The sequence below is a fragment of the Ahaetulla prasina genome, chromosome 1 (genome assembly GCF_028640845.1).
Source record: "Ahaetulla prasina isolate Xishuangbanna chromosome 1, ASM2864084v1, whole genome shotgun sequence".
Taxonomy (NCBI): Eukaryota; Metazoa; Chordata; class Lepidosauria; order Squamata; family Colubridae; genus Ahaetulla; species Ahaetulla prasina.
Genome location: NC_080539.1, coordinates 196,704,698 through 196,727,855, shown reverse-complemented (window position 1 = coordinate 196,727,855; position 23,158 = coordinate 196,704,698). Strand labels below are relative to the sequence as shown.

At 37.3% G+C, this 23,158-nt stretch overlaps 1 protein-coding gene across 3 annotated transcripts in view; it reads left to right on the top strand.

Annotated features, from left to right (window-relative positions):
• The window catches only part of PARD3B (par-3 family cell polarity regulator beta), a 603,755-nt gene that overhangs the window by 282,782 nt on the left and 297,815 nt on the right, over window positions 1-23,158 (top strand). For 2 of the 3 annotated variants that reach the window (XM_058186671.1, XM_058186683.1), the window contains exon 16: window positions 18,455-18,499. The exons of the other annotated variant lie outside the window; for it this stretch is intronic. In XM_058186671.1, coding sequence (XP_058042654.1) covers window positions 18,455-18,499 — 45 coding nt within the window. The remainder of the gene's footprint in view (window positions 1-18,454; window positions 18,500-23,158) is intronic. 3 annotated transcript variants of the gene reach the window in all.

Here is a 23,158-nt window from a genome sequence, read left to right as displayed (position 1 = left end):
CAATAATAATAATTTAACACCATCAAACAACATCTGCCCTCCCAGGTCCTTGGAAAGAACTTAATAGGTGGGTAAAAATGCCAATTCCAGTCTAAACATCTGGCTGACTGTGTGACCAACCATAATTTAATAATAATAACACGCATACAAGGAAATTGGGATAAGATGCCAGGTTTCTCTGTCACTATTGATTTAAGTTATTAGAGATTGCTTTTTTCTAGTCGTTTAGGGTTACAATTAAAACAGGAAGCCATTTCCCATCAACAGAAAAAGCATCTACCACATAAAAGCCCATACTTAACAGTTGTCAATAAGAAAGACAAAAAAGTCTGGATAGTGGACATTGCAGTACCTGGAGACAGCAGAATAGAAAAGACGGAACTGGAGGGGAAAAAAGACACAACATGTAGAGACCTGCAAGTAGAATTAGAATGACTGTGGCAAAAGAAAGCAAAGATAATACCAGTAATAAGAGGTGCCTTGGATGCAATCCCAAAACATTTATATGATTACTTGACCATAGACAGAGACCACATCATCATTACTCAATTGCAAAAGGCAGTTTTACTTGGAATAGCTTAGATTCTGCAACAATATCTTTAATACCATCAAGCAACCATATTTGCCTATCTTGGGTCCTTGGGAAGGACTTAATAGATGGATAAAAATGCCAAATCCATCCTAAACAGCTGGCTGATTGTAAGCTATTAACCTATTAATAACCTGATTGTAACCTATTAACCAGAGGTGAAATGCTCCCAGATCGGACCGGCTCCCACGATCTGGTAGCGATGGCAGCTGCTGGTTTGGAGGACCGGTAGCAAAAATCCCTGGCCCCGCCCCCCTGCCTCTGCTGAGCCGCACCATCAGCAGAGGGTGTTTTTTTTTACTTTTAAAAGAAGGTTTTGCTTCATTCGAAACCTGCCTTTAAAAGTACAAAAAAACCTTTGAGGATCCCGCCCCTCAGCTGAGATCTGCAGCCTCTAAACTTTAAAAAAAAATAATTAAAGGCTACTCTGGGGATCTCACCTGAGTTCTTTATCAGCAGAACCTTAAAAAATATGTTTTATGTAGAAAACATGTAGAAAAACTCCTTTTAAAAGAGTCTAAGACACTTAACCTGATTACTGATTGACCTCATGGCTTTTCTCACAGCCGGAAAGCCCCAATTTCGCTTTTAGCACCAGACTGAACTAATCTAAACTTAGCTAATCTATTTCACCACTGAGTGATTAATGTTGTCTGGGAACTCTGGGAATTGAAGTCCACAATAAAATAAAATAAAATAAAATAATAAAATAAAATATTTGTGCAGCTTTCTGAGATTTGGTGTGCTTCTGTAGTGTTTCACTCTAACTACACAAACACACAAAATCTCAGAAAGCTGTATGTGGTATTTTGTGTGTGTGTGTGTGTAAAGTGTGAAAGTTGGTTTTTGAGCTTTTTGTGACTGTGTGAAGTGTGAAGTGCAGCTGCTTTTGCATTGCATGTGAGTCAGTTGTGTTGTGTTGTGTGTGTGTAAAGTGTGAAAGTTGGTTTTTGGTACCTCTTATTGTTTTTGGCTGAGCGCCAAAGAATTGAGGCCTTTGAACTCTGGTGCTGGAGAAGACTCCTGCGAGTCCCTTGGACTGCAAGGCGAACAAACAAGTCAGTTCCAGAGGAGATCAACTCTGACTGCTCTTTAGAAGGCCAGATCCTGAAGATGAAACTGAAATACTTTGGCCACCTAATGAGAAGGAAGGACTCACTGGAGAAGAGCCTAATGCTGGGAACGATTGAGGGCAAAAGAAGAACGGGACAACAGAGAACAAGGTGGCTCGATGGAGTCACTGAAGCAGTAGGCATGAGTTTAAATGGACTCCAGAGGATGGTAGAGGACAGGAAGGCCTGGAGGAATGTTGTCCATGGGGTCGCGATGGGTCGGACACGACTTCGCAACTAATAACAACAAATTGTTTTTTTATACTTTGTTTATTATTGTTATTATGTATTATTGGCCACGCCCACCCAGTCATCTGAGCACCAAGCCACGCCCACCAATTAAGCCACGCCCACAGAACCGGTAGGGAAAATTTTTAGATTTCACCCCTGCTATTAACCCATTTACTATAGTGGAATACAGAAAAAGAATCACATATCAGATAATTTGTTGCCTAGGTCAACAAGGACTATGTCAAATGTTAGTCCTGAGTCCTGAGCATTTGGCAACAAGTGAGAAATGAGACTCAGGAGCCTGGCTGGGCAGCCAGCCCCTAACCCTCTAGGATTACTAGAAGCACAAACACAGATAAGACAAAGGTATGTTGTGTGTGAGAATCATGCCATTATGGCTTGCTATTACAAATTAGAAGCAACAAAGTGAGGCCATTCAGGTAAATGTTTGAATTGTAGAAAAGAATTTTCCAAATTCAGATTTCACTGAACAACTATTAAAGGAGATTTTGGCAAGGAAAAATATTACATGGTCAATTTCTAGAAGAGATAGAGGGTTAAGTAGATAAAAATACAACCTAACAATAACTTACAACTGTAATATTAAAAAGAGAAAATAAAGCCTTGAATTTGTCTTTCAAGAGCAGTCTATTTAAACTAATTCAATTAGGCCAAAATTGAAAAATGATCAAATGTTTCAAAGTGCTGATTGTGCAAATAACAGTAGATGATATAGTCAGCTTGTGCAAGAAGATTGCACGAAAAATGTATAAACAACAACATAACACAGTCACCAAAATGATTCACTGGAACAATCCATAAAAATATTTGCCAGTAATGAAAAATTGGTGGGAACATATCGTTGAAAAGGTAGCTGAAAATGAGCAAGTTAAAATATTGTGGGATTTCCAAATACACTTGATGAAGTCTTGGCTCATAATATACTATGTGGGGCAGTGGTGGGTTTCAAATTTTTTTACTACCAATTCTGTGGGAGTGGCTTGGTGGGAGTGGCATGGCTTGGTGGGTATGGCTTGGGCATGGCAGGGGAAGGATACTGTAAAATCTCCATTCCCACCCCACTTCAGGGGAAGGATACTGTAAAATCTCTATATACTCCCCAATCCAGGGGAAGGTTACTGCAAAATCCCCATTTCCTCCTGATCAGCTGGGACTTGGGAGGCAGAGAATAGATAGGGGCAGGGCCAGTCAGAATTTTTTACTACCGGTTCTCTGAACTACTCAAAATTTCCTCTACCGGTTCTCCAGAACTGGTGAGAACCTGCTGAAGCCCTCCTCTGATGTGGGGTTGAACAGAAAAAAGCATGGATAATTGGTGTGGCAAAACCAGGGGATAGTAAAATAGAGAAAAATAATTAGAGAACGTAACAAGATATCAAGATCTAAAAATCAAAATTAAAACATTATGGCATAAACTGACCTTGGTAATCCCACTGGCTATCAGTACATTAGGTCCCATACCAAAAACTCTTGGGCAGCACTTAGAAAATCTATGCACTGACAAAATTTCTGTTAGTCAATCGCAAAAGGCAACAATGCTTGGATCTAGGCATACAGACCCCTCACATCCTGGACATAAATTGTTTCAACTCCTACCCTCAAAACGACGCTATAGAGTACTGCACACCAGAACAACTAGACACAAGAACAGTTTTTTCCCGAAGGCCATCACTCTGCTAAACAAATAATTCCCTCAACACTGTCAAACTATTTACTAAGTCTGCACTACTATTAATCTTCTCATTGTTCCCATCAGTGGTGGGTTTCAAACTTTTTTATTACTGATTATGTGGGTGTGGCAGGGGAAGGATACTGTAAAATCTCCACTCCCACCCCACTGCAGGGGAAGGTTACTGCAAAATCCCCATTTCCTCCCGATCAACTGGGAATTGGGAGGCAGAGAATAGATGGGGGCGGGGCCAGTCAGAATTTTTACTACCGGTTCTCCGAACTACTCAAAATTTCCACTACTGGTACTCCAGAACTGGTCAGAACCTGCTGAAACCCACCTCTGGTTCCCAACACCGATCTCCTTCCACTTATGACTGTGACTGTAACTTTGTTGCTTGTATCCTTACGATTTATATTGCTATTGTTTCCTGATCGCTTATTTGTAGCCTATGGCTATCATTAAGTGTTGTACCTTATGATTCTTGATGAACGTATCTTTTCTTTTATGTACACTGAGAGCATATGCACAAAGACAAATTCCTTGTGTGTCCAATCACACTTGGCCAATAAAAAATTCTATTCTATTCTATTCTATTCTATTCTATTCTATTCTATTCTATTCTATTCTATTCTATTCTATTCTATTCTATTCTATTCTATTCTATTCTACAATAGTCCAATACATTACATCATAATAGGTTCTTTTGAAGGACTTGATATGTATGAAGGCCAATACCACCTAAAGAACTGGCAGCTGTGATTTCACATTGTTATTGGTATAATAAGAGTAACAACAACATCTGCTCAGCTCACTTTTAAAGACACATTATTGGTGTCAACATTGTGCCTTGCTATCAGTCAGAGCTGTGCAAAATGTATTGAACTGTGGTAGAAAATAATTTCCACACTCTTGGCACAGCATATAACAATTTCATCTGAAATTGCTTTCTCTGAAGAAAGGTGACAGATCTTTTGTGCACAGTTACTGCACAAGTGGGTATTTCAACTTGGCCTTGTATTTTGTAGCCCGTCAGCATCTGTCTTGCAATTGAGCACGTTATACCTATTGCTAACCTCAGAGTTTGGTGCCTTCAGTGTCAATTGGAAATCGTCCTAATGCAGAGAATATGTTAATGTGAAGATGAAACAGAGGTGAAAATACAGCTCGTGGGTTTGAGTTTACAGAATGTGTAGACAGTTTCTACTTCTGGCAGACATGTTACAGAAATGATATGGACAACAAGGTTTTCCACGATACCTAAAATTGTTCAAATTGCAGAATAGAAATAACTCTATTTGGTTCATATTCTGATGAAAATGGGTGACTGTTTACTATATAATTGTTACACGAATACATTCCTGTATGGTAGCTTATGGTCTGTTGGTTCCATTGCCAACTGTGCCTTTCTATTAACTATACATTGTATAGGCACTGTTTCCTATAAGCAAAGCTTTCAGAGAAGATGCTTCAATTCAATCTTCAAATATGAAGATAAAGAAAAAAAAGCAATTTTCTTCCACAATTTAAATGACAGAGCTAAGTGTATATCTTTACTTTTCTGCTGAATATGTCTAAAGATAAATACTAAAGAAGGAAATGATAGACAATTCAGAGTAGTCAAACGATCTTTTAGGTTTTCAAAACCGTTTACAAAGATATGTAAAATTCCTTGAATTTTATATGCAAATATTTATCTTGCAAACAAAAATCTTTCTTGAAGAATAGAATCATCTTATCATTTAGATATAGAATATATATTTATTTTCCAATAAAACAACTGCTTTTCTAATACATCAACAATGAACAGTCAAATTGACTTGTAATCTAAATATCTCATACTAAAAGAATGATAAATGGCCCAAATCCTTGAGCTTCCATTGCTGGGGGTGGAGTTGAAGTTGGGTCCTTCCTGACATTACATCACTTTGGTCATCTAATATACAACAAAAGTTGCATAGCTTCACCTGTATATACTTTTTTTAATTAAAAAACTATGATAAAACTCTAATGAGGCTTATTTTTTGCTTATTTTTTATGTTATGTTTTGTTAGATAAAAAATTGTTAAAAGCTTGTGAAATACAGATAATTTCGACATACAACCAATTACTTAGCAACTGTTCAAAACTTAGGGTTACTTACAACCTGCTCCCGAAGTTCTGACTGTCCCCCCCCCCATTTTCATGTGACCTCAGGTCAGGTCAGCTAGCTCTCATTTACAGCCATTTGCAGTATCCTACAGTCACCAAAAACCAGTATTTTTCTGTTTTCTACAAAACCAGCTCATAGCAAATAATTTCTTCCCTTAACAACTATGGCATTTGCTTAACAACTATAGTAGCCACTTAATGCCTGCACAAAAATGATCTCAAAATCGGGCCAGTCACATGGCTGACCTACTTTATGACTGTCACGACTTATGACTGCAATGGGCAGGCTCCATTATAATTGTAAACCCAAGATTACAACTGTGATTTGGAGCAGTCAGCAAACCTTTCAGAATTATTTCTTTGGTACTATGATTTTTTCAGGTGAGGAATAGGATGGAATAAAGGGAATACAATCAAGTATTTGCCCACCAGCATTTTTCTAGTGGGCTGGTAAAGTGAGAGAATGCCTACTTTTAAATGTTTTCTCTCCCATGATTTAAACCAGTTGAGTCAAACTCAAGGCCTATGGGCCCCAACTGGCCCACAGGGCCTCTCTGGAAACAGGGACCGGCCCACAGTGCCTCTGCCAGTGAAAATAGAGCTCGGGGGAACACACTGGCAGAGGGCTGCAGGAGGCTATCACGGCCAAACATGGGGCCTAGGGAGGCACACGCCCCCCCCAGCTCCTTTTTTGCTGGCAAGAGGCTAGCAAAACAAACTAACAACAAAACAAAAGGAGAAATTTTTCCCCTTTTGCATTTGAGTATGCAAGAAGGGGCAGGAACGGAGAAAGGGAAAGAGGAAATAATAAAAAAAAGGAAAGATGGGAAAGAGAGCAAGGAAGGAAAAATAAGGAAAGAGGGGAAAGAAGAAGAAATGAGAATGAAGAGGGAAGGAAAAGGAAGGAAGGAAGGAAGGAAGGAAGGAAGGAAGGAAGGAAGGAAGGAAGGAAGGAAAGTATAATGAAAGTGAAGGATCTCAGGAAAGTCCTGCCTTCGCACTTGGCCACCACAGGTGCCTCCGACATGAGTGACATCGAGCTGGCCACGCCTACCCGCCACCAAGGTCAAACACAACCCTGATGTGGTCTTCAATGAAATTGAGTTTGACACCCCTGATTTAAACCATACTAAAGGCAAGCCAGTTGCTAGTTATGTGCAAGACACATTCTTGTTTTTAAATGTAGCACTACTGTCAAGCTGTTGCTTTTTTTCTTTATTAGATCCTCGTCTCCATTTGCTTAGGTTTTTTTGCTGCAATTAATGAGCTTGCAATTAAAACTTGATATATCTAATTAAATTCTGTTTTTAATTAATTTTATTTAACTAGAGTGGGGTTTATGGAGATGGTAGGTGGATTTTGTACTGCTGAATATTGTAAGAAAACATCTGTTTTCAATCTAATTTTGTTCTGTTAGCAAATATAGTGAGAAAAATCTGAATTTAATATTTGATCATCAAGGAAAACATAGTTCAATGCAGTTATCCCAACTGAATGGCACTATCCACTCACATCATGGTGAGTTTGTCTCTTCTTTCCTGACGAAACTACTTTTGATCTAGAAATTAGGGGACTGTAACCTTCAAATGTGGTGGTACCCAGAAGTATCGACACATGACTTTGCTTCACATATGCAACTGTGCAACTATGTAGTAAAATACTTGCCAAGGGATAATGCTTTCCTCATTCCTGAGTATTTGACAAACCCATGCTTAGTTGATAAAATATGTTACCAGTCTAGGTCCCTGCAGATGCAAATTTGAAATGATTTTTTTTTCATTATTAAACATAACAAAATAAAATATGCATGAGAAAGGTTTGCCTAGTTCTTCTCCTCAATTAATCTTTCCAGTCTGGAAGAAAATTCAGTCACCTGTCTCTTATTTTTAACATGTAGATTGAGATTATTATTCATTTTGGTCATAATTAGGCATTCAATCTTGCCTGATTTGTAGGTTTCCAAGAACTCTTGGTGCAGAAATGCTGGTGCTTGTATGACACATAAAGTGCAGCTAAGAGATGGATCAGTGACTCTTGGAGGTAGTAAAAGCCAGCCTGCATCCTCAGTAAATCAAATATTTCTTCGTAATTGTTCCTTCTATTCTAAATTCCTTTGAGTCCAAAATAAAAAAAGCATTTAAGCAGTATATTTCCTGTCCAGAAATACCAGCTGGATGACAAACTTGGGTGTAAAAGAAAAGCAGTTCATGTGTTTCATTTATATACTTATTTGACATATTTGGGCTCACTTTTCTTATAATTCATTTAAAACAGAAGCATTACTGAAAACAGAATTTAAATCTAATCTACATTTTAAAAGCAAAATTGAAATTAAATTAAATGGATCCATTTAAAATATTCCTCAGAAGGGTGAGAAACAGTTAGACGAGGGGTATCAAACTCAATCCCGTCGTGGGCCATGTTGGGATTTTGTTTGCTCTTGGTGGGCCAGGGTGGGCATAGGGTGGGCATGGCCTGGTCATCGCAGCCAACTAGGTGGGTGTAGCTGGGTCCAGGGCAGCAGAGGGCGGTCCCTTGCCATCTCCATATTTTATTTTACTCTTTTTCAGATTTAAACCTGTTAAGATATTGTCTTCTGGTTAATTTACTAGCTATGCATAGTTGGAAAAGGAGAATTGGTCTAATAACTAAATTAGCCAGTCTGATAAAAAGCATTAACTAAAGGGGAATGAGCTGAAACTGTAGGAAAAGATGTCGGTTAATTATGCATTCTTGGCAACTGCAGCTTCTTGGGAGAAATAATTATGTAAATAATAGATGATCCCTATTTGGGAGATGTCATTATAGCTGAAGTTCAGACGCCACTGACCTGAGAGCGCCTGTGGTAAGGATGCAAAAGGAGCAGGTGGCCAAAGCTTTCCTTTCTGTCTGACTGGGAGATGAGAAGGCTTGATTTTGTTAGCAAGCCCTAAATTACTGGGTTATGATAATTTTCTCTCTCTCCCCCATAGAGGTGTTGGTGATCGTGGTGGTTCAGTTATCTTTATGCATGCAATCTCTTAAGGCACCTAAATTCAATACAATCTGACCCTCGGTGAACAATTCCAAGGGTTGAACTTTTAGCCTTTGCTTTACAGATCTGAAAATTATAGTCCATCCAATTTAGAACAGTGGCAGTACAGATGGTTTGATCTTACTTCTGCAAATAAACAAGACAGATGATATAGCTGAGTGTTATTGGAGTTCAGAAAGGAAATGAGGGGAAATAGCTAATTACCGTACAATTTATTGTAAGGATGATGCCACTTCCTATTCATGCACAATAGGACAGTTGTATAGGCAATAATTGCCACATTATGCACTAAAATGCATTAACCAATCACGTGAGCATCAGTGCTTTTCTCCAGCTGCATGAAAAATGAATTTTTCCCAAGCATAACAAGAGACAAATACTTTTTTAAAAAACCTAACATTTTATTATTTTATTATTTATATTAATGTTACTTACCCTCTTCCATAAACATACGTATACAAAGCCTATTTGGGCTTTGTAAAAAGTCTTCCTACCTACAGAAAGGAAACAATATTCAAAAGAACGAAAGCCCTATTAGTTTTAGCTTGCAGCTACACAGGGAATTGAATATTATCAACATACAACGATTTTGCTGTGCATCAATTTGTATAAAATACCTTATAATGTTAAAGTAGGAAAATAGTGCTATATTTCTATCTTGTGACATGCATGGGTGTATTTTGTATCAAAGTTTGATTCTTTCACTCAATGGAAAATTATTCATTAGTTATATATTTTGTGTTTTAACCATTTTTTGCCCTTTCTTTTCACTTTTGCTGTGAAGATTGTTCAGCTCAGTTGAGAAGTTAGATACTGCACTGTATAAAAATAAAATGTTACATTCCTAAATGTGATAAACCTGACCTTGATTAACATGCCCCATAGATTTTAGCCAAAAAAATGATACTTGTATTTGACTTCTATTATTAAAAAGTCAGGTGATTAAATATTACACTTTTGTGGGGGGGGGGAGAAGTTGAATGTGAAATCTAAAACTTTTAAGGATTTGAAAAAGCGTCCAATATTTCTTTTTAATCTTTTTTTTTTGTATTCTTAATTCAATTTGATGATGGTCAACTCCAAAATAACTCTGGGAAGCTCATCAGATGTTATCCCAAACATTTTCTGTTGCAAAGCAAACTGATGAAGAAATATCACTGTTTTTTCATTTTTCAGGGCATAGTTCTTTGTTATCAGGTGCTTGTTGAATTGTCCAGATATCAGGACTCTGTTAGTGGAAGGGGAATATCAGCCTAGAAAAAGGAAGTTGTGTCACAAAAGCAGGAATGCCAGGAACATAAACGTCTAACAGCCCCCTAGGGATGAGCTTTGGAATCATGTAAAGAGGGAAAGGAAGATTTCGCTTTAAATGAGGAACAACGTACAGGATTTAAAGTAGTGAAATATTCTGAAGGAACCCAGTGGGCTGCTTCAATTTGGCCTAACTGAAAAGCTCCATACACTTCAAAGGAAATGGGGTAACATGAGAGGATGGTGAAAATGTTTCATATGAGCAAATGTTAAGGAAATGTCAAAGAAATACCACAGGACTTATTCTGGTTACAGGCCACTTCATAGAATTACTGATCTTAAACATGTTTTTAAAAAGATTACCTTTCAAGGGAAAATGAGATCCTCTTTATGTACATAGTAATCATGAGATGAATTGATAGTGTAGCAACTTGTGGTTTTGGAGACTTGATATCCCCCTCTTTTTTCCTCCTGATTTTGCTGGCAACATGAATCTTACACTTGATCAAATTTCATCCACTATCTGTTTTAAAGAACATCATCCCAAATTATACAATTATATTGGCAAAAAGTAAGAAATAGTGCCAATCCTACATTTGCAGAGATGAATATATTCTGAAGCAGTGTTACTTCATTTTAACAGATGTAGTTCCATAGAAATCTGATGAATGGAAATATTATAGAAATGTTTCCAGAAAGGCATTACTGTTTTAAAAGTATGTTTTTCAAGCTTTTAATGCTTAAAAGGTTTTACTGGTTTCTTACTGCTACTCTGCTCATTTAACTGTTCTTTCTGATTTTCTATAATCTTTGATGTTTTGTTGTAAACCACCTTGAAAATGATGAAAGTACAAAAATGTAATGAATATAAAGACCCAGTTCTCAGACATTAGATCAATTTTTTTAAAGTCAAGAGTCCTGACCCTGAACAAACTGATTTCAAAGGCATTCAACATTTAACTGGGAATAAGTCCCTCTGCCTTGGTAGATTTATTTCTGAGTGGAAATGCAGAGGATTGCACCAATAGTGATTATAGCTTGTATTTCTTATATTGTAAGTTATGCATAGAATCCCTTTCATCTTAAAATTACTAGCATTTTTGTTGCATTTTCTGTTTCTACATAACTACTAAACTGCTCATTTTGAGAATTGCATACTATAGAAATGGGAGCTCATGTCTTTCATTGAGAACACGGCTGCCATTTTTTCCTGAATTGATTCTTCTCACCTTATTCAACTTAGACTAAACAACTTCTGCAGAAATATCTTGGATCAAAACAAATCAGAGAAAGATTAGTTGCATTTCTCTCTCCGAGAATTACCAAACTCCATAAAAGTATATTTGTTTTATGAAATCTCTCTTGTCTTTGGATATTTGGCAAATATGGAATCATCATGTAGGATGGAATTCTTAAGGAATAAATATTTAATAATTCTATGCCCATTTTAATTAAAAGCAGGTCACTATTTCTAATCTATTCTCTACTTGATTCAGTTGGAGTCAGTTTAATTCTAGTGCCTAGACTGAATTTTATATTGCTAACCTAATATATTGTAGAGCTTGCATATTACCATAGTTTTATAACTTTTAGCCAAAGTATAGCCAAAGTAAGAGTTATGAATCATCACATGTATTTATTTATTTTATTAAAGTTACATATAAATACAGATGTATTTAGTTGCCTGACCTTCCTCATAAATTTAGAGAGATAGAAATTAATTTGTCACACATGACAAATCCAAAGGAAATCAACTGGATTCTACTCTAAAGAATTCAAAGTCATAGAGAAGCAAACTATCCTAGTGTTACCTTTCCCAGTAATGACTAACCCAAGCAAAGCAGGCATTTTGTATTTTTGCCTATTTTTTTCTCTCTTACACATACAACTTTAAGCATGCTTAATCGTAATTGGACTACTAGCCTTTGTCATTTGCTTTAGGTATATAGAGATATTCCTCTTATTTTGCCTGCAATTCCAGGGGCAAATGCATTTGAATCTGCTGTGAAAAGGAATTCTTGTCAAATGCATGAGGGTTGTTAGAGATTAAGTTGTTGATGAGGCTAGGGAACATATTTACTGCTTTCTGGAAAGAGGGACAATGGCAGTCTATGCTGGAATCCTATTGTGAGTAAATTGTTTAAGAAAACGACTCAAAAACACAGTATTTATTTATAACCTGCATAGTATTTAAACTATAAGCCATGGATCTAATAATAGGGTAAGTCAAAATATAAATATCTTTAATGTAATGCAAAATAGGGCTCAATAGTGCTTTGGCTACTGTTCATAAAATGTTAAAATCATAGAGTTTAAAGTATCCAGTTAGGCTCTAGTGCCCAATCTCAGTTTGGGTACATCAAGCTTTGTTTTAAGATGCACACCATTTCCCATGGTAGATTGCACCATATTTTCCCCTAACATTCAGATAGTATTTCATTTTTCATTCTGGGTTGATAAGGAACGACTTTGAATTTCTCTATGGCATACTTCTAAGCTCCTAAAAAGAGCTATTCTATTCTATTGCTTCTCAACTGAATCTTTTCTCAAATATATAAATATAAATATACCCAATTTCCAACATCTTTTCCTTTAGGACAGGGCTGTCAAACTCCCGGCCCATGTGCATGCATCATGCACTGACCATGCCCACACCCATTTTAGTGAAGGGAAAAAAGGTCCCGATATGTCGTGTGACAATGTGACTTTGACACCCCTGCCATAGGACTTATTTCTGACCCCATCAGTCATGTTTTTTCTCAAGTTGGTATGAACACAAATGGGGTAGGATATGGAGAAAATACAGCGAGCAAAAATGGCATTTGCCTTTTTAGAAGCTAGGACTCTTGCTTATTGATTTTCATCTTGAGATTAGCTATAATTCCAGATAGCAAATGGACTGTTTTTGGAATAAGTTATACCTGCATTTGATTTCTTTTTCCAAAGTGAAGGATTTTGCATTCGTCTCTCTTAATTTTCATCCTATTATTTTCAGCCCATTTGTCTAATATATCACAATCACTTAATTTTATTTCTGACTTCCAGGGTATTAACTACTAATTTTGTGTCATCTGCAAATTTGATAAGCATTCAGTCCATCTCTTTATTCAAGTCATTAATAAAAACGTTGAAGAGGACAAGTCTGAACTTTGTGGCTCTCTTATTTGATGAAAAAATGTTGATGAGCATTCTTTGAATACAGTTTTCAAACCAACTATACTATTGTCATGTCAACCCACCATTTAACTGCCTATCAGATATAAAGTCCTAGGGTAGTAATGGCGAACCTATGGCATTTGTGCCGGAAGTGGCACACAGAGCCATCTCTCTGGGCACATCAGCCATCACAAGTTGGTCTCCTGGGTTCCGGTGTGCTGGCCAGCCATTCTTTGCGCAAGCGGGAGCATCGGAAACTGGAAGAGCAGCTCCCTGGTGCGCATACGCGCACCAGGGAGCTGACCTTCTGGTTTCCTGCATGCACATGCATGCCAGCCAGCTGGTCTTCGCCAAAAACCGGAAGACCAGGTGACATGCATGCCAGAAACTGGAAGTTTAGCTTCCTGGCGTGCACATGCATGATGGGGAGCTGCTCTTCTAGTTTCCAGTGCTCCCACATGCACATTCTCCCATTTCAGCACTTGGTGCCAAAAAGGTTCCCCAACACTGTCCTTGGGTATTCTGTCAAATGCTTCGCTAAAATCAAGACAGTTCCACAGCATTTCTCCAGTTTAGTAAGGAAATGAAATTTAGTCTGGCAACATATATTCTTGGCAAATATTTACTGACTTCTGGTAATTCATATATTGTTTTAAAGTGCTGACAGATTAGCTTCTTTATGGTTTCAGTATCATATGGTCTGGTCTCTATCTCATGGATATCTCTATCTCTTCCTTTTCCCACTCTTCTGAATAAAAACAATGATCCTCCTCCAATTATCTGAAATCTCAGTTAAGACAAACATAAAATTTGGCAAGACTATTAGAAATTACTTTCAGGACACTCAGATGCAATTCATATGGCTTTGGGGGCTTGTACTCATTCAAGTTCAATATGTACTTCCAGATAAAATTTTACTCAAGCATCCTGCTGTTCAAAATTAAGTGTGTTAGTGCGACACATTTAAACAATACTAAACAATAAAAGGAGTTGAATAATCCTATGCTTATTTTATTGTTTGCTATGTATCCTTTTGCTTTGTTCACTCTTGCATGCACTTCATCATTAGTACAACAACTGATGACCTCCTTTTACTTTTACTTTTACTGGTCCATAATAGAAAGTGTCCTCGCTTATTGCATCAAGATATGGCATGCTGGTCTGACAGCCGCGGATAGAAAATCATTACAGAGGGTGGTGAGCACAGCACAAAACATCGTGAGGTGTCCCCTGATACCATTAGATGAGATCACTATGGCTCGCTGCCTTAGAAGAGTGAGGAAAATTCTCAGGGATGACTCTCACCCTGGTCATCACTTCTTTACCCTCCTACCATTGGGAAGGAGATATAGAAGTATAGCCAGCCGTACAAACAGGCTGAAGAATAGTTTTTATCGGTGGGCTGTCAGATTCCTGAATGAGAAATAACATCATAACTACGTAGTATGATGGACTACAGGGCCGGCACAATGTGTAACATGTCCACACTGGTGCAATAGGACCGGATGTTTTGTTAATATGATTTATTGGATTAGGGATTTTCTGCCTTCACTGTGTGTTGTATTATGTTGTGGGGGTGTGGGGGTGCTCTGAGGGAGCTCAACCAATCTCAGTGTACATATGTTGTGCACTGACAATAAAGATTTGAATTTGAATTTGATCAAAGATCACTGGAGTACTCTGGAATCAATGCACACCAATCTATCTAAAATAAAAGTTGTATAAAACAATGGTACATGCAATAACTTTCAGTGCATTGAGAGCTCTGTACATGCCATGGAGATGTGCATGCTTCGTTGGTCATTAAGTGTTCCTTTTCTTGATCATGTCAGCAATGACTCAGCACGTAAGCAAATGGGCATTGCACCAATATTTGAGAAGATGTGGGTGAAACACCTACAGTGATATGGTCATGTCCTACAAGCAGCACCCCACATTATTGCCTGCATCACCTTCACTTTAACACAGATGGCAAGCATCTGCATGGAAGTTCGAAGCAAGGATGGCAAAGCAGAATAAATGGAGGCCAGTTGGACTCAGATGCTGCATTTGATCATGCAAGATGGTGTTTGTCGATCGCAAAGGATGATGATATATCCTTTTGCCATATTTGCTCTTGAATATAGACTGTATACAGAATAAGAGCCCCTTTTTGTTCTTTGTAGTATCCTTCTCCAACCTCTGTTCAATCTTCAGTTTAGAGTTTCTGCCTACAAATGTTTTAAGCTGAAAGGAAGTAGTTTTTGCTTAGATATGAGAAATGTTTCCTAATGATAAGAGCTGCTTAACAATAGATCAGAGTAGCCTGAAATGTGGTGGAAGCTTTTTCATGGGAGGTCTTTAAGCAGAGCCTCAATGGATGTCTATTTGCCAGGGATGCTGAGGTAATCTGTCCTATACTGGACAGATTATTTCCAAGGTTGCTTCCATTCTGTGATTCTCTACTAAGGACAGTCTTTCCTGGTAACTTTTCTATAATAGAATGCGGATCATTATGACCTGGAAACTGAGTGGAAGCGATAATGGCTATTACGGATTACATTAGAATGTGGATTATTAATGTTTTGCGGTATTTCATTGTGAGAGGATTAATCTGCTTCATTTAGTGTATGAGAAAGACATGCAGCAACAAAAGTGTAAAGGAAGCTGTATGCTAGCTTTCATTAGTTGTGCATTACTTAGGAATGAAAAGCAGAGGTGTTATTAAGGAAAAAAGAAAGTTTGTATTGTCCTGATAATAACAATACTGTGTGAGGAAGTGAAATAGTCCCAGCAAAATATAGTGTTATGAATTATAACATTGTGAAGACTTGTCTACATTTTGATTTTGCTGTATGCCCCTGGAATAAAGAATTTTATCCCCAACTCTTTATTACCTGTTTCAGAATAGATTTCTGCCGAGGGCTGATATATTATTTTAGATGGTTTGGAAAAAGATTTGCAGGTACTTAGATCCAAAGACATTTAACTCTATTCAGGAGATTTGACAGAGAGAGAGAGAAAATGTTACTTTTCAGTCATACATATAGCATTTGGATAACCTTGTTTTGTACTTTAAAAAGAATATAATAGCTATTCCAGTGACTACAGAATAAGTAATTCCTTGAGTGCTATTGTGAAGAGAGGGGAAGGAAAGAAGTATGCAATACAGTATCAAATAGTAGTTGCTATTCATCCTGCATAATCACACAGAATACATGTAAGCTCAAGTTCAAGACTCCTGAACGTCTAGGCATGGTTTATTCTAATGATGATTCATTTAATGTACCAGGCTATCGACTCATAGCTTGACACTGGCCCTGATGTTCATAAGAGCAGTTGAAACAAACATTCACCAATTTCATCTATCCAACTTAGCTTGAAATAATAGAAGCTTTTGGTCTTCTTGTATGTAAGAATTTTATCTGTCAATTTTGTTGAGGTCTTCAAAATGAGTTCATTTTTTTAGATAAAATAACATTAGCATTCCATGAAAGAGTTTCCATTAACAATAAAACAGCTAAAATGTTTGCAAAGGATGCATTTGAGCCATGATTTGACATGTTCTCTCTTACTATCCAACATCCTTAGATGTGGAAACACTGCAATGCAGAAATAAGAGTAACTGAAGTAATGTTATTGGCACAATCATTGACTTTAAATTAATTGATGGCACTATATCTTTGTTATGCGGAAAGGCCTGTGTAAGGATAATATCCATCTGGAAAGCTAGCAACTGATTTTTTTCCCCTGACTAAAATACGTTTAGATCAGGGAAAGTAATTTATTTAGATCCTTAAAAGCATGGAAGTTTTGGGAAAAGCATGACCTTAGTTGATTAATTTGCTCTCTGTGAAGTGTTTTTGGTACGCTTTATAAAGATAGAAAATATTTCGAATTTTACTGAGATATTTGGGAAGGGAGTGGATAGTTTTTCTATTGTCCAGATCTATTATATTAGAGCTCATAAAAACTTAGTTTTCCAACCTCTCTCTGCAAAAAGAACAAACTGTGAATGAGAGAGAGAGAAGGGGGGGCAATGTAGGGAGCCACCTTGAAAGTAATGAATGTATCTTGGTTTGCCAAATTTTTCATACTCAAAGCTTTTTGTTTGGGGATGCCTACTGGTGGCATATTTTAGAGGTTTGACTGATCATGCAAAAAATAGATTTAAACCAATCTCTGCTCACATTTTTACTTGAATATTAACTATTTCCATGTTAATGGCATCAAAACTGTTTGGAGACAGTGGGTTTTCCCTGTTGAATTGCTCTAGAATTTCTTGCCAATGGAAGCCTTCCTCCAAATGTGAATAGAAAGCATTTGTAGGAGAAGGGGCATTCAATTCTGATTGGGTCCACAGGAGTTTTCAAGGATTGAATATGAATAGTACTCCCAGTTGTGGCTAAATAACAAAAAAAATCAGGTATAAGATTAAGAGAAACATAATGCCCAATTTGACTAAAAATGCTATTGGCAAAAACATGAATAATTTGGGGGTGGGGTTTACATTTAAGATTGAAATATATTATACTTCAATATATATCATATTGGCCATGGCCCAATACCAGACTGCAGCCCATTCAGAACCAAATTGCATGAGCAATGAGCAACCGTACAGGCATGGACAGCTCTACTTGTGTGATTGGCAGGTGCTCACGCTTGCACTCACATGCAAAGCTCCAGTTGCGTGAGCAGTGGGCACTGGCACTCACACGAAACTATCCCCTTCCCCCCCCCCAAGATTCATCAAGCCGGAAAGGTTGGGAACCGCTGTATTATATCGCAAATACATTTTATCACGCTTCCATTTTTGTCTATTGGAGTTACTTCTGTAAAGAAATCCGACTTGCTTTCCACTGAAATTGGCTGGGAAAATACGTGGTATGATTGAAATATCATCTTTGCTCAAAAAATACTTGAAAAATCCATGCCTATTTTTAACTTTAATTTAATTAGGGTTTTAAATCTGTTGCTATTTTATGTTTATTGATGAATTAGACACCAAAAATAAAAACTTTGCAAACAGAAGCGCATCTGCTTTGGAATATAGTCTAGGGCAGGGGTCTCCAACCTTGGCGACTTTAAGCCTGGCGGACTTCAACTCCCAGAAGCTTTGCTGGCTGGGGAATTCTGGGAGTTGAAGTCCGCCAGGCTTAAAGTCGCTAAGGTTGGAGACCGCTGGTCTAGGGTGTACTAATGGTGTATGGTTTCTTCATTTAGATTTAAATCTGCACTTTCTTTTCCTTCCTTTTCTCTAGTGGCAGATGAAAGTAAAGTTGCCTTATTGACTGCTCAGAAACTAGGTAAGATTTCCCCCCCCTCCCATAGTTTTACCATATTTTGCAATTAAAATATTATATAAAATATATGAAATAGAGAGTCACTTAAATCCTATCCAGGATGAATCTCCAATCTATAATTAAGCTTTTTTTTGTTTCTAGGATATTGACTAAAAATTGAATGATTTGCAAAAGCAGCAGTAGTATGGCTTTTTAATTAAAAACAATCATGTGCCAAGTAAACAGTTAGAAAAAAAACCTGTTAAATGGAGTCTAGGGAGGAAAGGAAAATCATGGTGATAGTGGTAGGGAGTTTTGTTAGGAGCTCATTGCTTTTTTGGGGGGGTTATTTTAGTGTATTACGTTAATGTTTTCATTTGTCAATATGAGTCAGCTGATTGGTATAGTTCATTCCAGCTATATAGAATATAGTTTTTCCTGGATTTCCAAACTCATCTTTATTTTGACATTCCTAGATTAGATAACATGCCAGTATTGTGTGGCAATCTGTCAGTATTGTATAAATTTGTGTCACATTACATAAACTTGATTCCTTTTCCAGATTCAGCCCCAATTCTTTGCTTCAGAAACTCAGTTCCAAGCATAGGTCAGTTTCTAAATAAAACATTGGGTAACCTTACTTCACAGCAGCTATCACCCAATGGATTTCCATCTGATCTGAAAAAATAGATTTTTTTTGAATAAATGAATTTTAAAATCTTTTTCTTTTTTAAATGTGATGGTTATGTGTTGTTTCAAGTTCTAGACTGAAAGAATATGATTAAAATTTTGTGACCCAAAGCTTCAATTGCTCTTGACCCACATTTTGTAAAGGAATTCTGGATCACTGTAAATACTGCTTTGGCTAGGGGAAAGTATTTGAAAGCCTTATATAAGGTCCTATTCTGCCTTAGCTATTGTAGCATAATTTTGGAAGATATTCCTAGTTGAATTATGGAATGACTGTTATAAATGTTGAAAACTCTTTAGATTTCCTTCTCTAGAACTCCAAATCGTTCTGACAGAATAATAGAATAAAAGTTGCTTACTTCATTTATCCCAAAATACTGTGTTTCTCCAAAAATAAGATCTGGTCTCGTTTCACTGTCAGGAAAGGCCTCTGCAGCCGAGAAACGAGCTCTGATGGTGCCTCTGATGGCAAAACGGAGGCCAGGGGGCAACGGATTGCGCACATCAATCTGGAGCTCTTTTATTGGCTGCAGAGGCCTTTCCTGAAAGGCCTCTGACGGCAAAACGGAGGCTGGGAGCGACGCGCATAAGTGGCACCAAGTGGCTGCAGAAGAGGTGGGCCAGCAAGGTGAGGCAGGCGTCAAAGTGTGCAAGGCCTGGCTGCAGGGTAAGCAGCTCCACCCCCAATCCCCACCCTAGGTTGATTTTACCATGTACCTTGCCCCACCCCATGCAATCAGATGCAATGGAGTGGGCAGGATCTTAACTAGGGCTTATTTTGGGGGGTAGGGCTTATACTGGGTGCATATGTAAAATCAAGCTAGGGCTTATTTTTGGGATAGGACTTATTTTTGGGGAAACACGGTATTACAAATGTGAAAATCTTTAATTATTATCTATCGAATTCTAACTAATAACATGGCCTAAGTTGTTCCCATAAACAGAATATCTTATATCTGGGGGGAGGGGGAGTTCTACATATAAGTAGAAACTAAATTCAGTGTATTCTAGCACAAGTTTAGAAAACTATTTAATTTCTCTTGGAGTAAAAAGCTTTAGATTATTAATACCACAGTGAAAATCTCATAGATAAATATTTTAATGCCTTTTCTATTTAGCTTAGAAACCATATCCTTCTTTTAAAGGATATGTGGAAATCAACCATTTTGAACAAACTTTGTTATATGTTTTGCGAAATTAAAAAATGAAGGCGACATTGTCTGCTTTAATAATCATGGTGATGATATATTGTGTATAATAAAGCTTTATTTAAACAAAGTAACTGCACTGTATCACTGACATTTTTAGTGAGATGCTTTTACTCAATCCTTTTGGCATACAGCAATTTTCATTTCTATGGTAGAAGAATGTAATCTTTTTAATTTCTCCTACCCTGTAGTTCTTTGCCTTCAGTGTACAAAAGATTATTTTTCTATTTGAAACTGAAAGTCTCACCTGGTCTTGTCTTTCATCCTCCTCTCTGAAACCACTGCTAAATCTCAAGCTGAAAATCTTTCCAAAAAGTGACTCATCAGTTGGAAATTGTGCCCTGCAACTCAGGAGGCGGTTTGCAAACATAGCAGCTGCATTTTGTTTGCCAAAAAATAAATGGGAGCCCTTCCTGTCAATCCATATTGGAATGAGGCCCACTGCAGTCATAATCGTTGGCAAGGAATTGTTTTCAAACCAAACAAGCTCTCATATCCAATTTCCATACCCGGTCTGTGGGTGAGGCCCTGGGTCTCTTTTACACTATTACAGGCAAACCTCAACCAGAGTCCAGCTATGGTCTTTAGAGGCGTATGATAATAAACATAGATGGATGTATAGGCAAGATTGAGAAACATACAAGCAGACAGAAATGAAAAATGCTATTGTTCCTATCTCTCACCTCTTGCTTTAGACTACTCCACTGCTATCTCAATTTTGCCATTTCATCATCCCAGGTTATAAGCAAAAGGCTAGCTCTTCTTTTTCGCAAGTTCTAATTTAGCACTGTTTTTAACACAACACTCAAGGAAAACAAAACCCCCACAGAGATTCTGAATTCTGAACTAGCTATTGCTATTGTGTAAAGAAAAGGAAGGTGGACTAAACAGCAGTTGCTGGTTTCTTGGCTTGGCCAAGATTTGACTTCAAGCTAAAAAATAACTTCTATGACAGCTTTTAAAGGTTATATACAACCAGAAATAGATCCTTAGTAAAGCCAAGAGTTAATTTTTAAAGTTATAAAGTTACCCACTGGCCAATTAGCTTGGGAGAGAAACAGCAGAGACAAATGGGGTGGTTTTGCCAGAATGATCCTATTTCCCATTTCTCCCTATACAAAAAGTGTAATGAACTCCCAGATACTAGAGAGAGGAAATGGAGCTGGTATGTCAGCAGATCTGGTCAAGAAGATTTATAGCTCCAACAAATCGCTTTGCAGAATGAGGTGGGCGGCATATAAATTTAATAAATCTGCCCCACTATAGTAGCCTGATAGAATATCAGGGGAACAGTTTAATCTTGACCACCAAATGAATGTAAAAAACACAATGAAATAAGTGACAGAGTAAACAAAATATTTATTTTTTCCCATAAGCATCCATTCCCAGTCTTTTACACTTTAGACAATACATCCAATGGGATGCAGCTACACCAGAGTTCCTGTGTAATTTCAGAAACACTCAAACTCTCTGCTTCTCACGGCTTTTCTGCCGAGTGTGTTCCAATAAGCCAGGTTTCAAATCAGATTTGGCAACAATGCCTATCTTAATTTAACTTGCTATAAATATACATTTGTTATGGTGGTTATAATAGCATAGATTGGAAGGATTTTTATACAAGCTATTGTTTGTATTGGAAAAATGCTGCCCTTTCCTCCCTTTTATGCAAAGTCACAAATGGGATTCCATTAGCCTCTAGCTATTTGCTTTATTTTCATTTTTCATATGGTTCTTTCTTATTATTTAATGCTTGGAACTCATCTTAATATGTATTGACTGTCTGCTAAAGTCTCTGCTGACACAGCTCTTTAAAATGATGCAGTAGTGGAGAAAAGCTGATGAATTCTTCTTTACGATCTTTGACGTATTAATTAGCAAAGTGGACTAAAAAGAAGAAACCTTTCCCATTTTCCGTTTTAATTTTCTAAAACACATGTACATTGAGACTTCAAATGAAGAGCTGCAACAAAGGACTAATATATGTTAGGAAGTTTTACTTTCTAGTAGATTAATACATTGATCTCTGCTGGTTTGGGGATCCCGATGCTTACTACATCAGGCTGTGTTTTTTTTCCCAAAAGGGTCTCCTCCTTTTGTAAAGTCACAAAGCTGTGCAGATCTCTACTTATGAAACTATCCTGGAATCTATACAAGTTGAATTTTTGAGGTTCGAAAGTTGAAAATAACTCATGAAGTAAAATTTGATACGTTCCTTTCATGATGATTATCACCTGTATTATACAATGCCTCTACTACAATGCTCACAAGTGACTCATAAACAAAATAGCTGCTTCTGTATTTCCCAGTAACTGGTTTCAGCGGCATATTGCTGTGATATTATTATTGCCTTGGTGAGATGGGCAGCACAGAAGTCTAATAATAAAATACTGAGGGCAGAATACAGCCTTATCTTCTGTAAATTTTTCTGATCCCTATTTTAAAGCTAAGAGTTGCATTGCATTACTTATTGACTAATATCATGACCCAACTTGTGTGTTAGATGAAGGTTTTGTTTGTTTGTTGTTGTTTTTGGTTTAACTTGAAACTATTTTTACTCAGTCTTGTTGGATGACTCTATGTATTATAGAAGAAGAAAAAAAACCTGTCATTCCACAGCTGCAAATGTTATAAGCTTCTACTCTGTTTATATCTTTAATATTTCTTTTTCCAGCACGATGGGTTCTCAAATCCTTTGGAATTTTCCTAGAGGTCAGCTTCTCCTTCTTAGTAATCATTATGTCTCCCTCCCCTTTTTTATTCTTTTTTTTTTCCAGTTCTCCAGTAT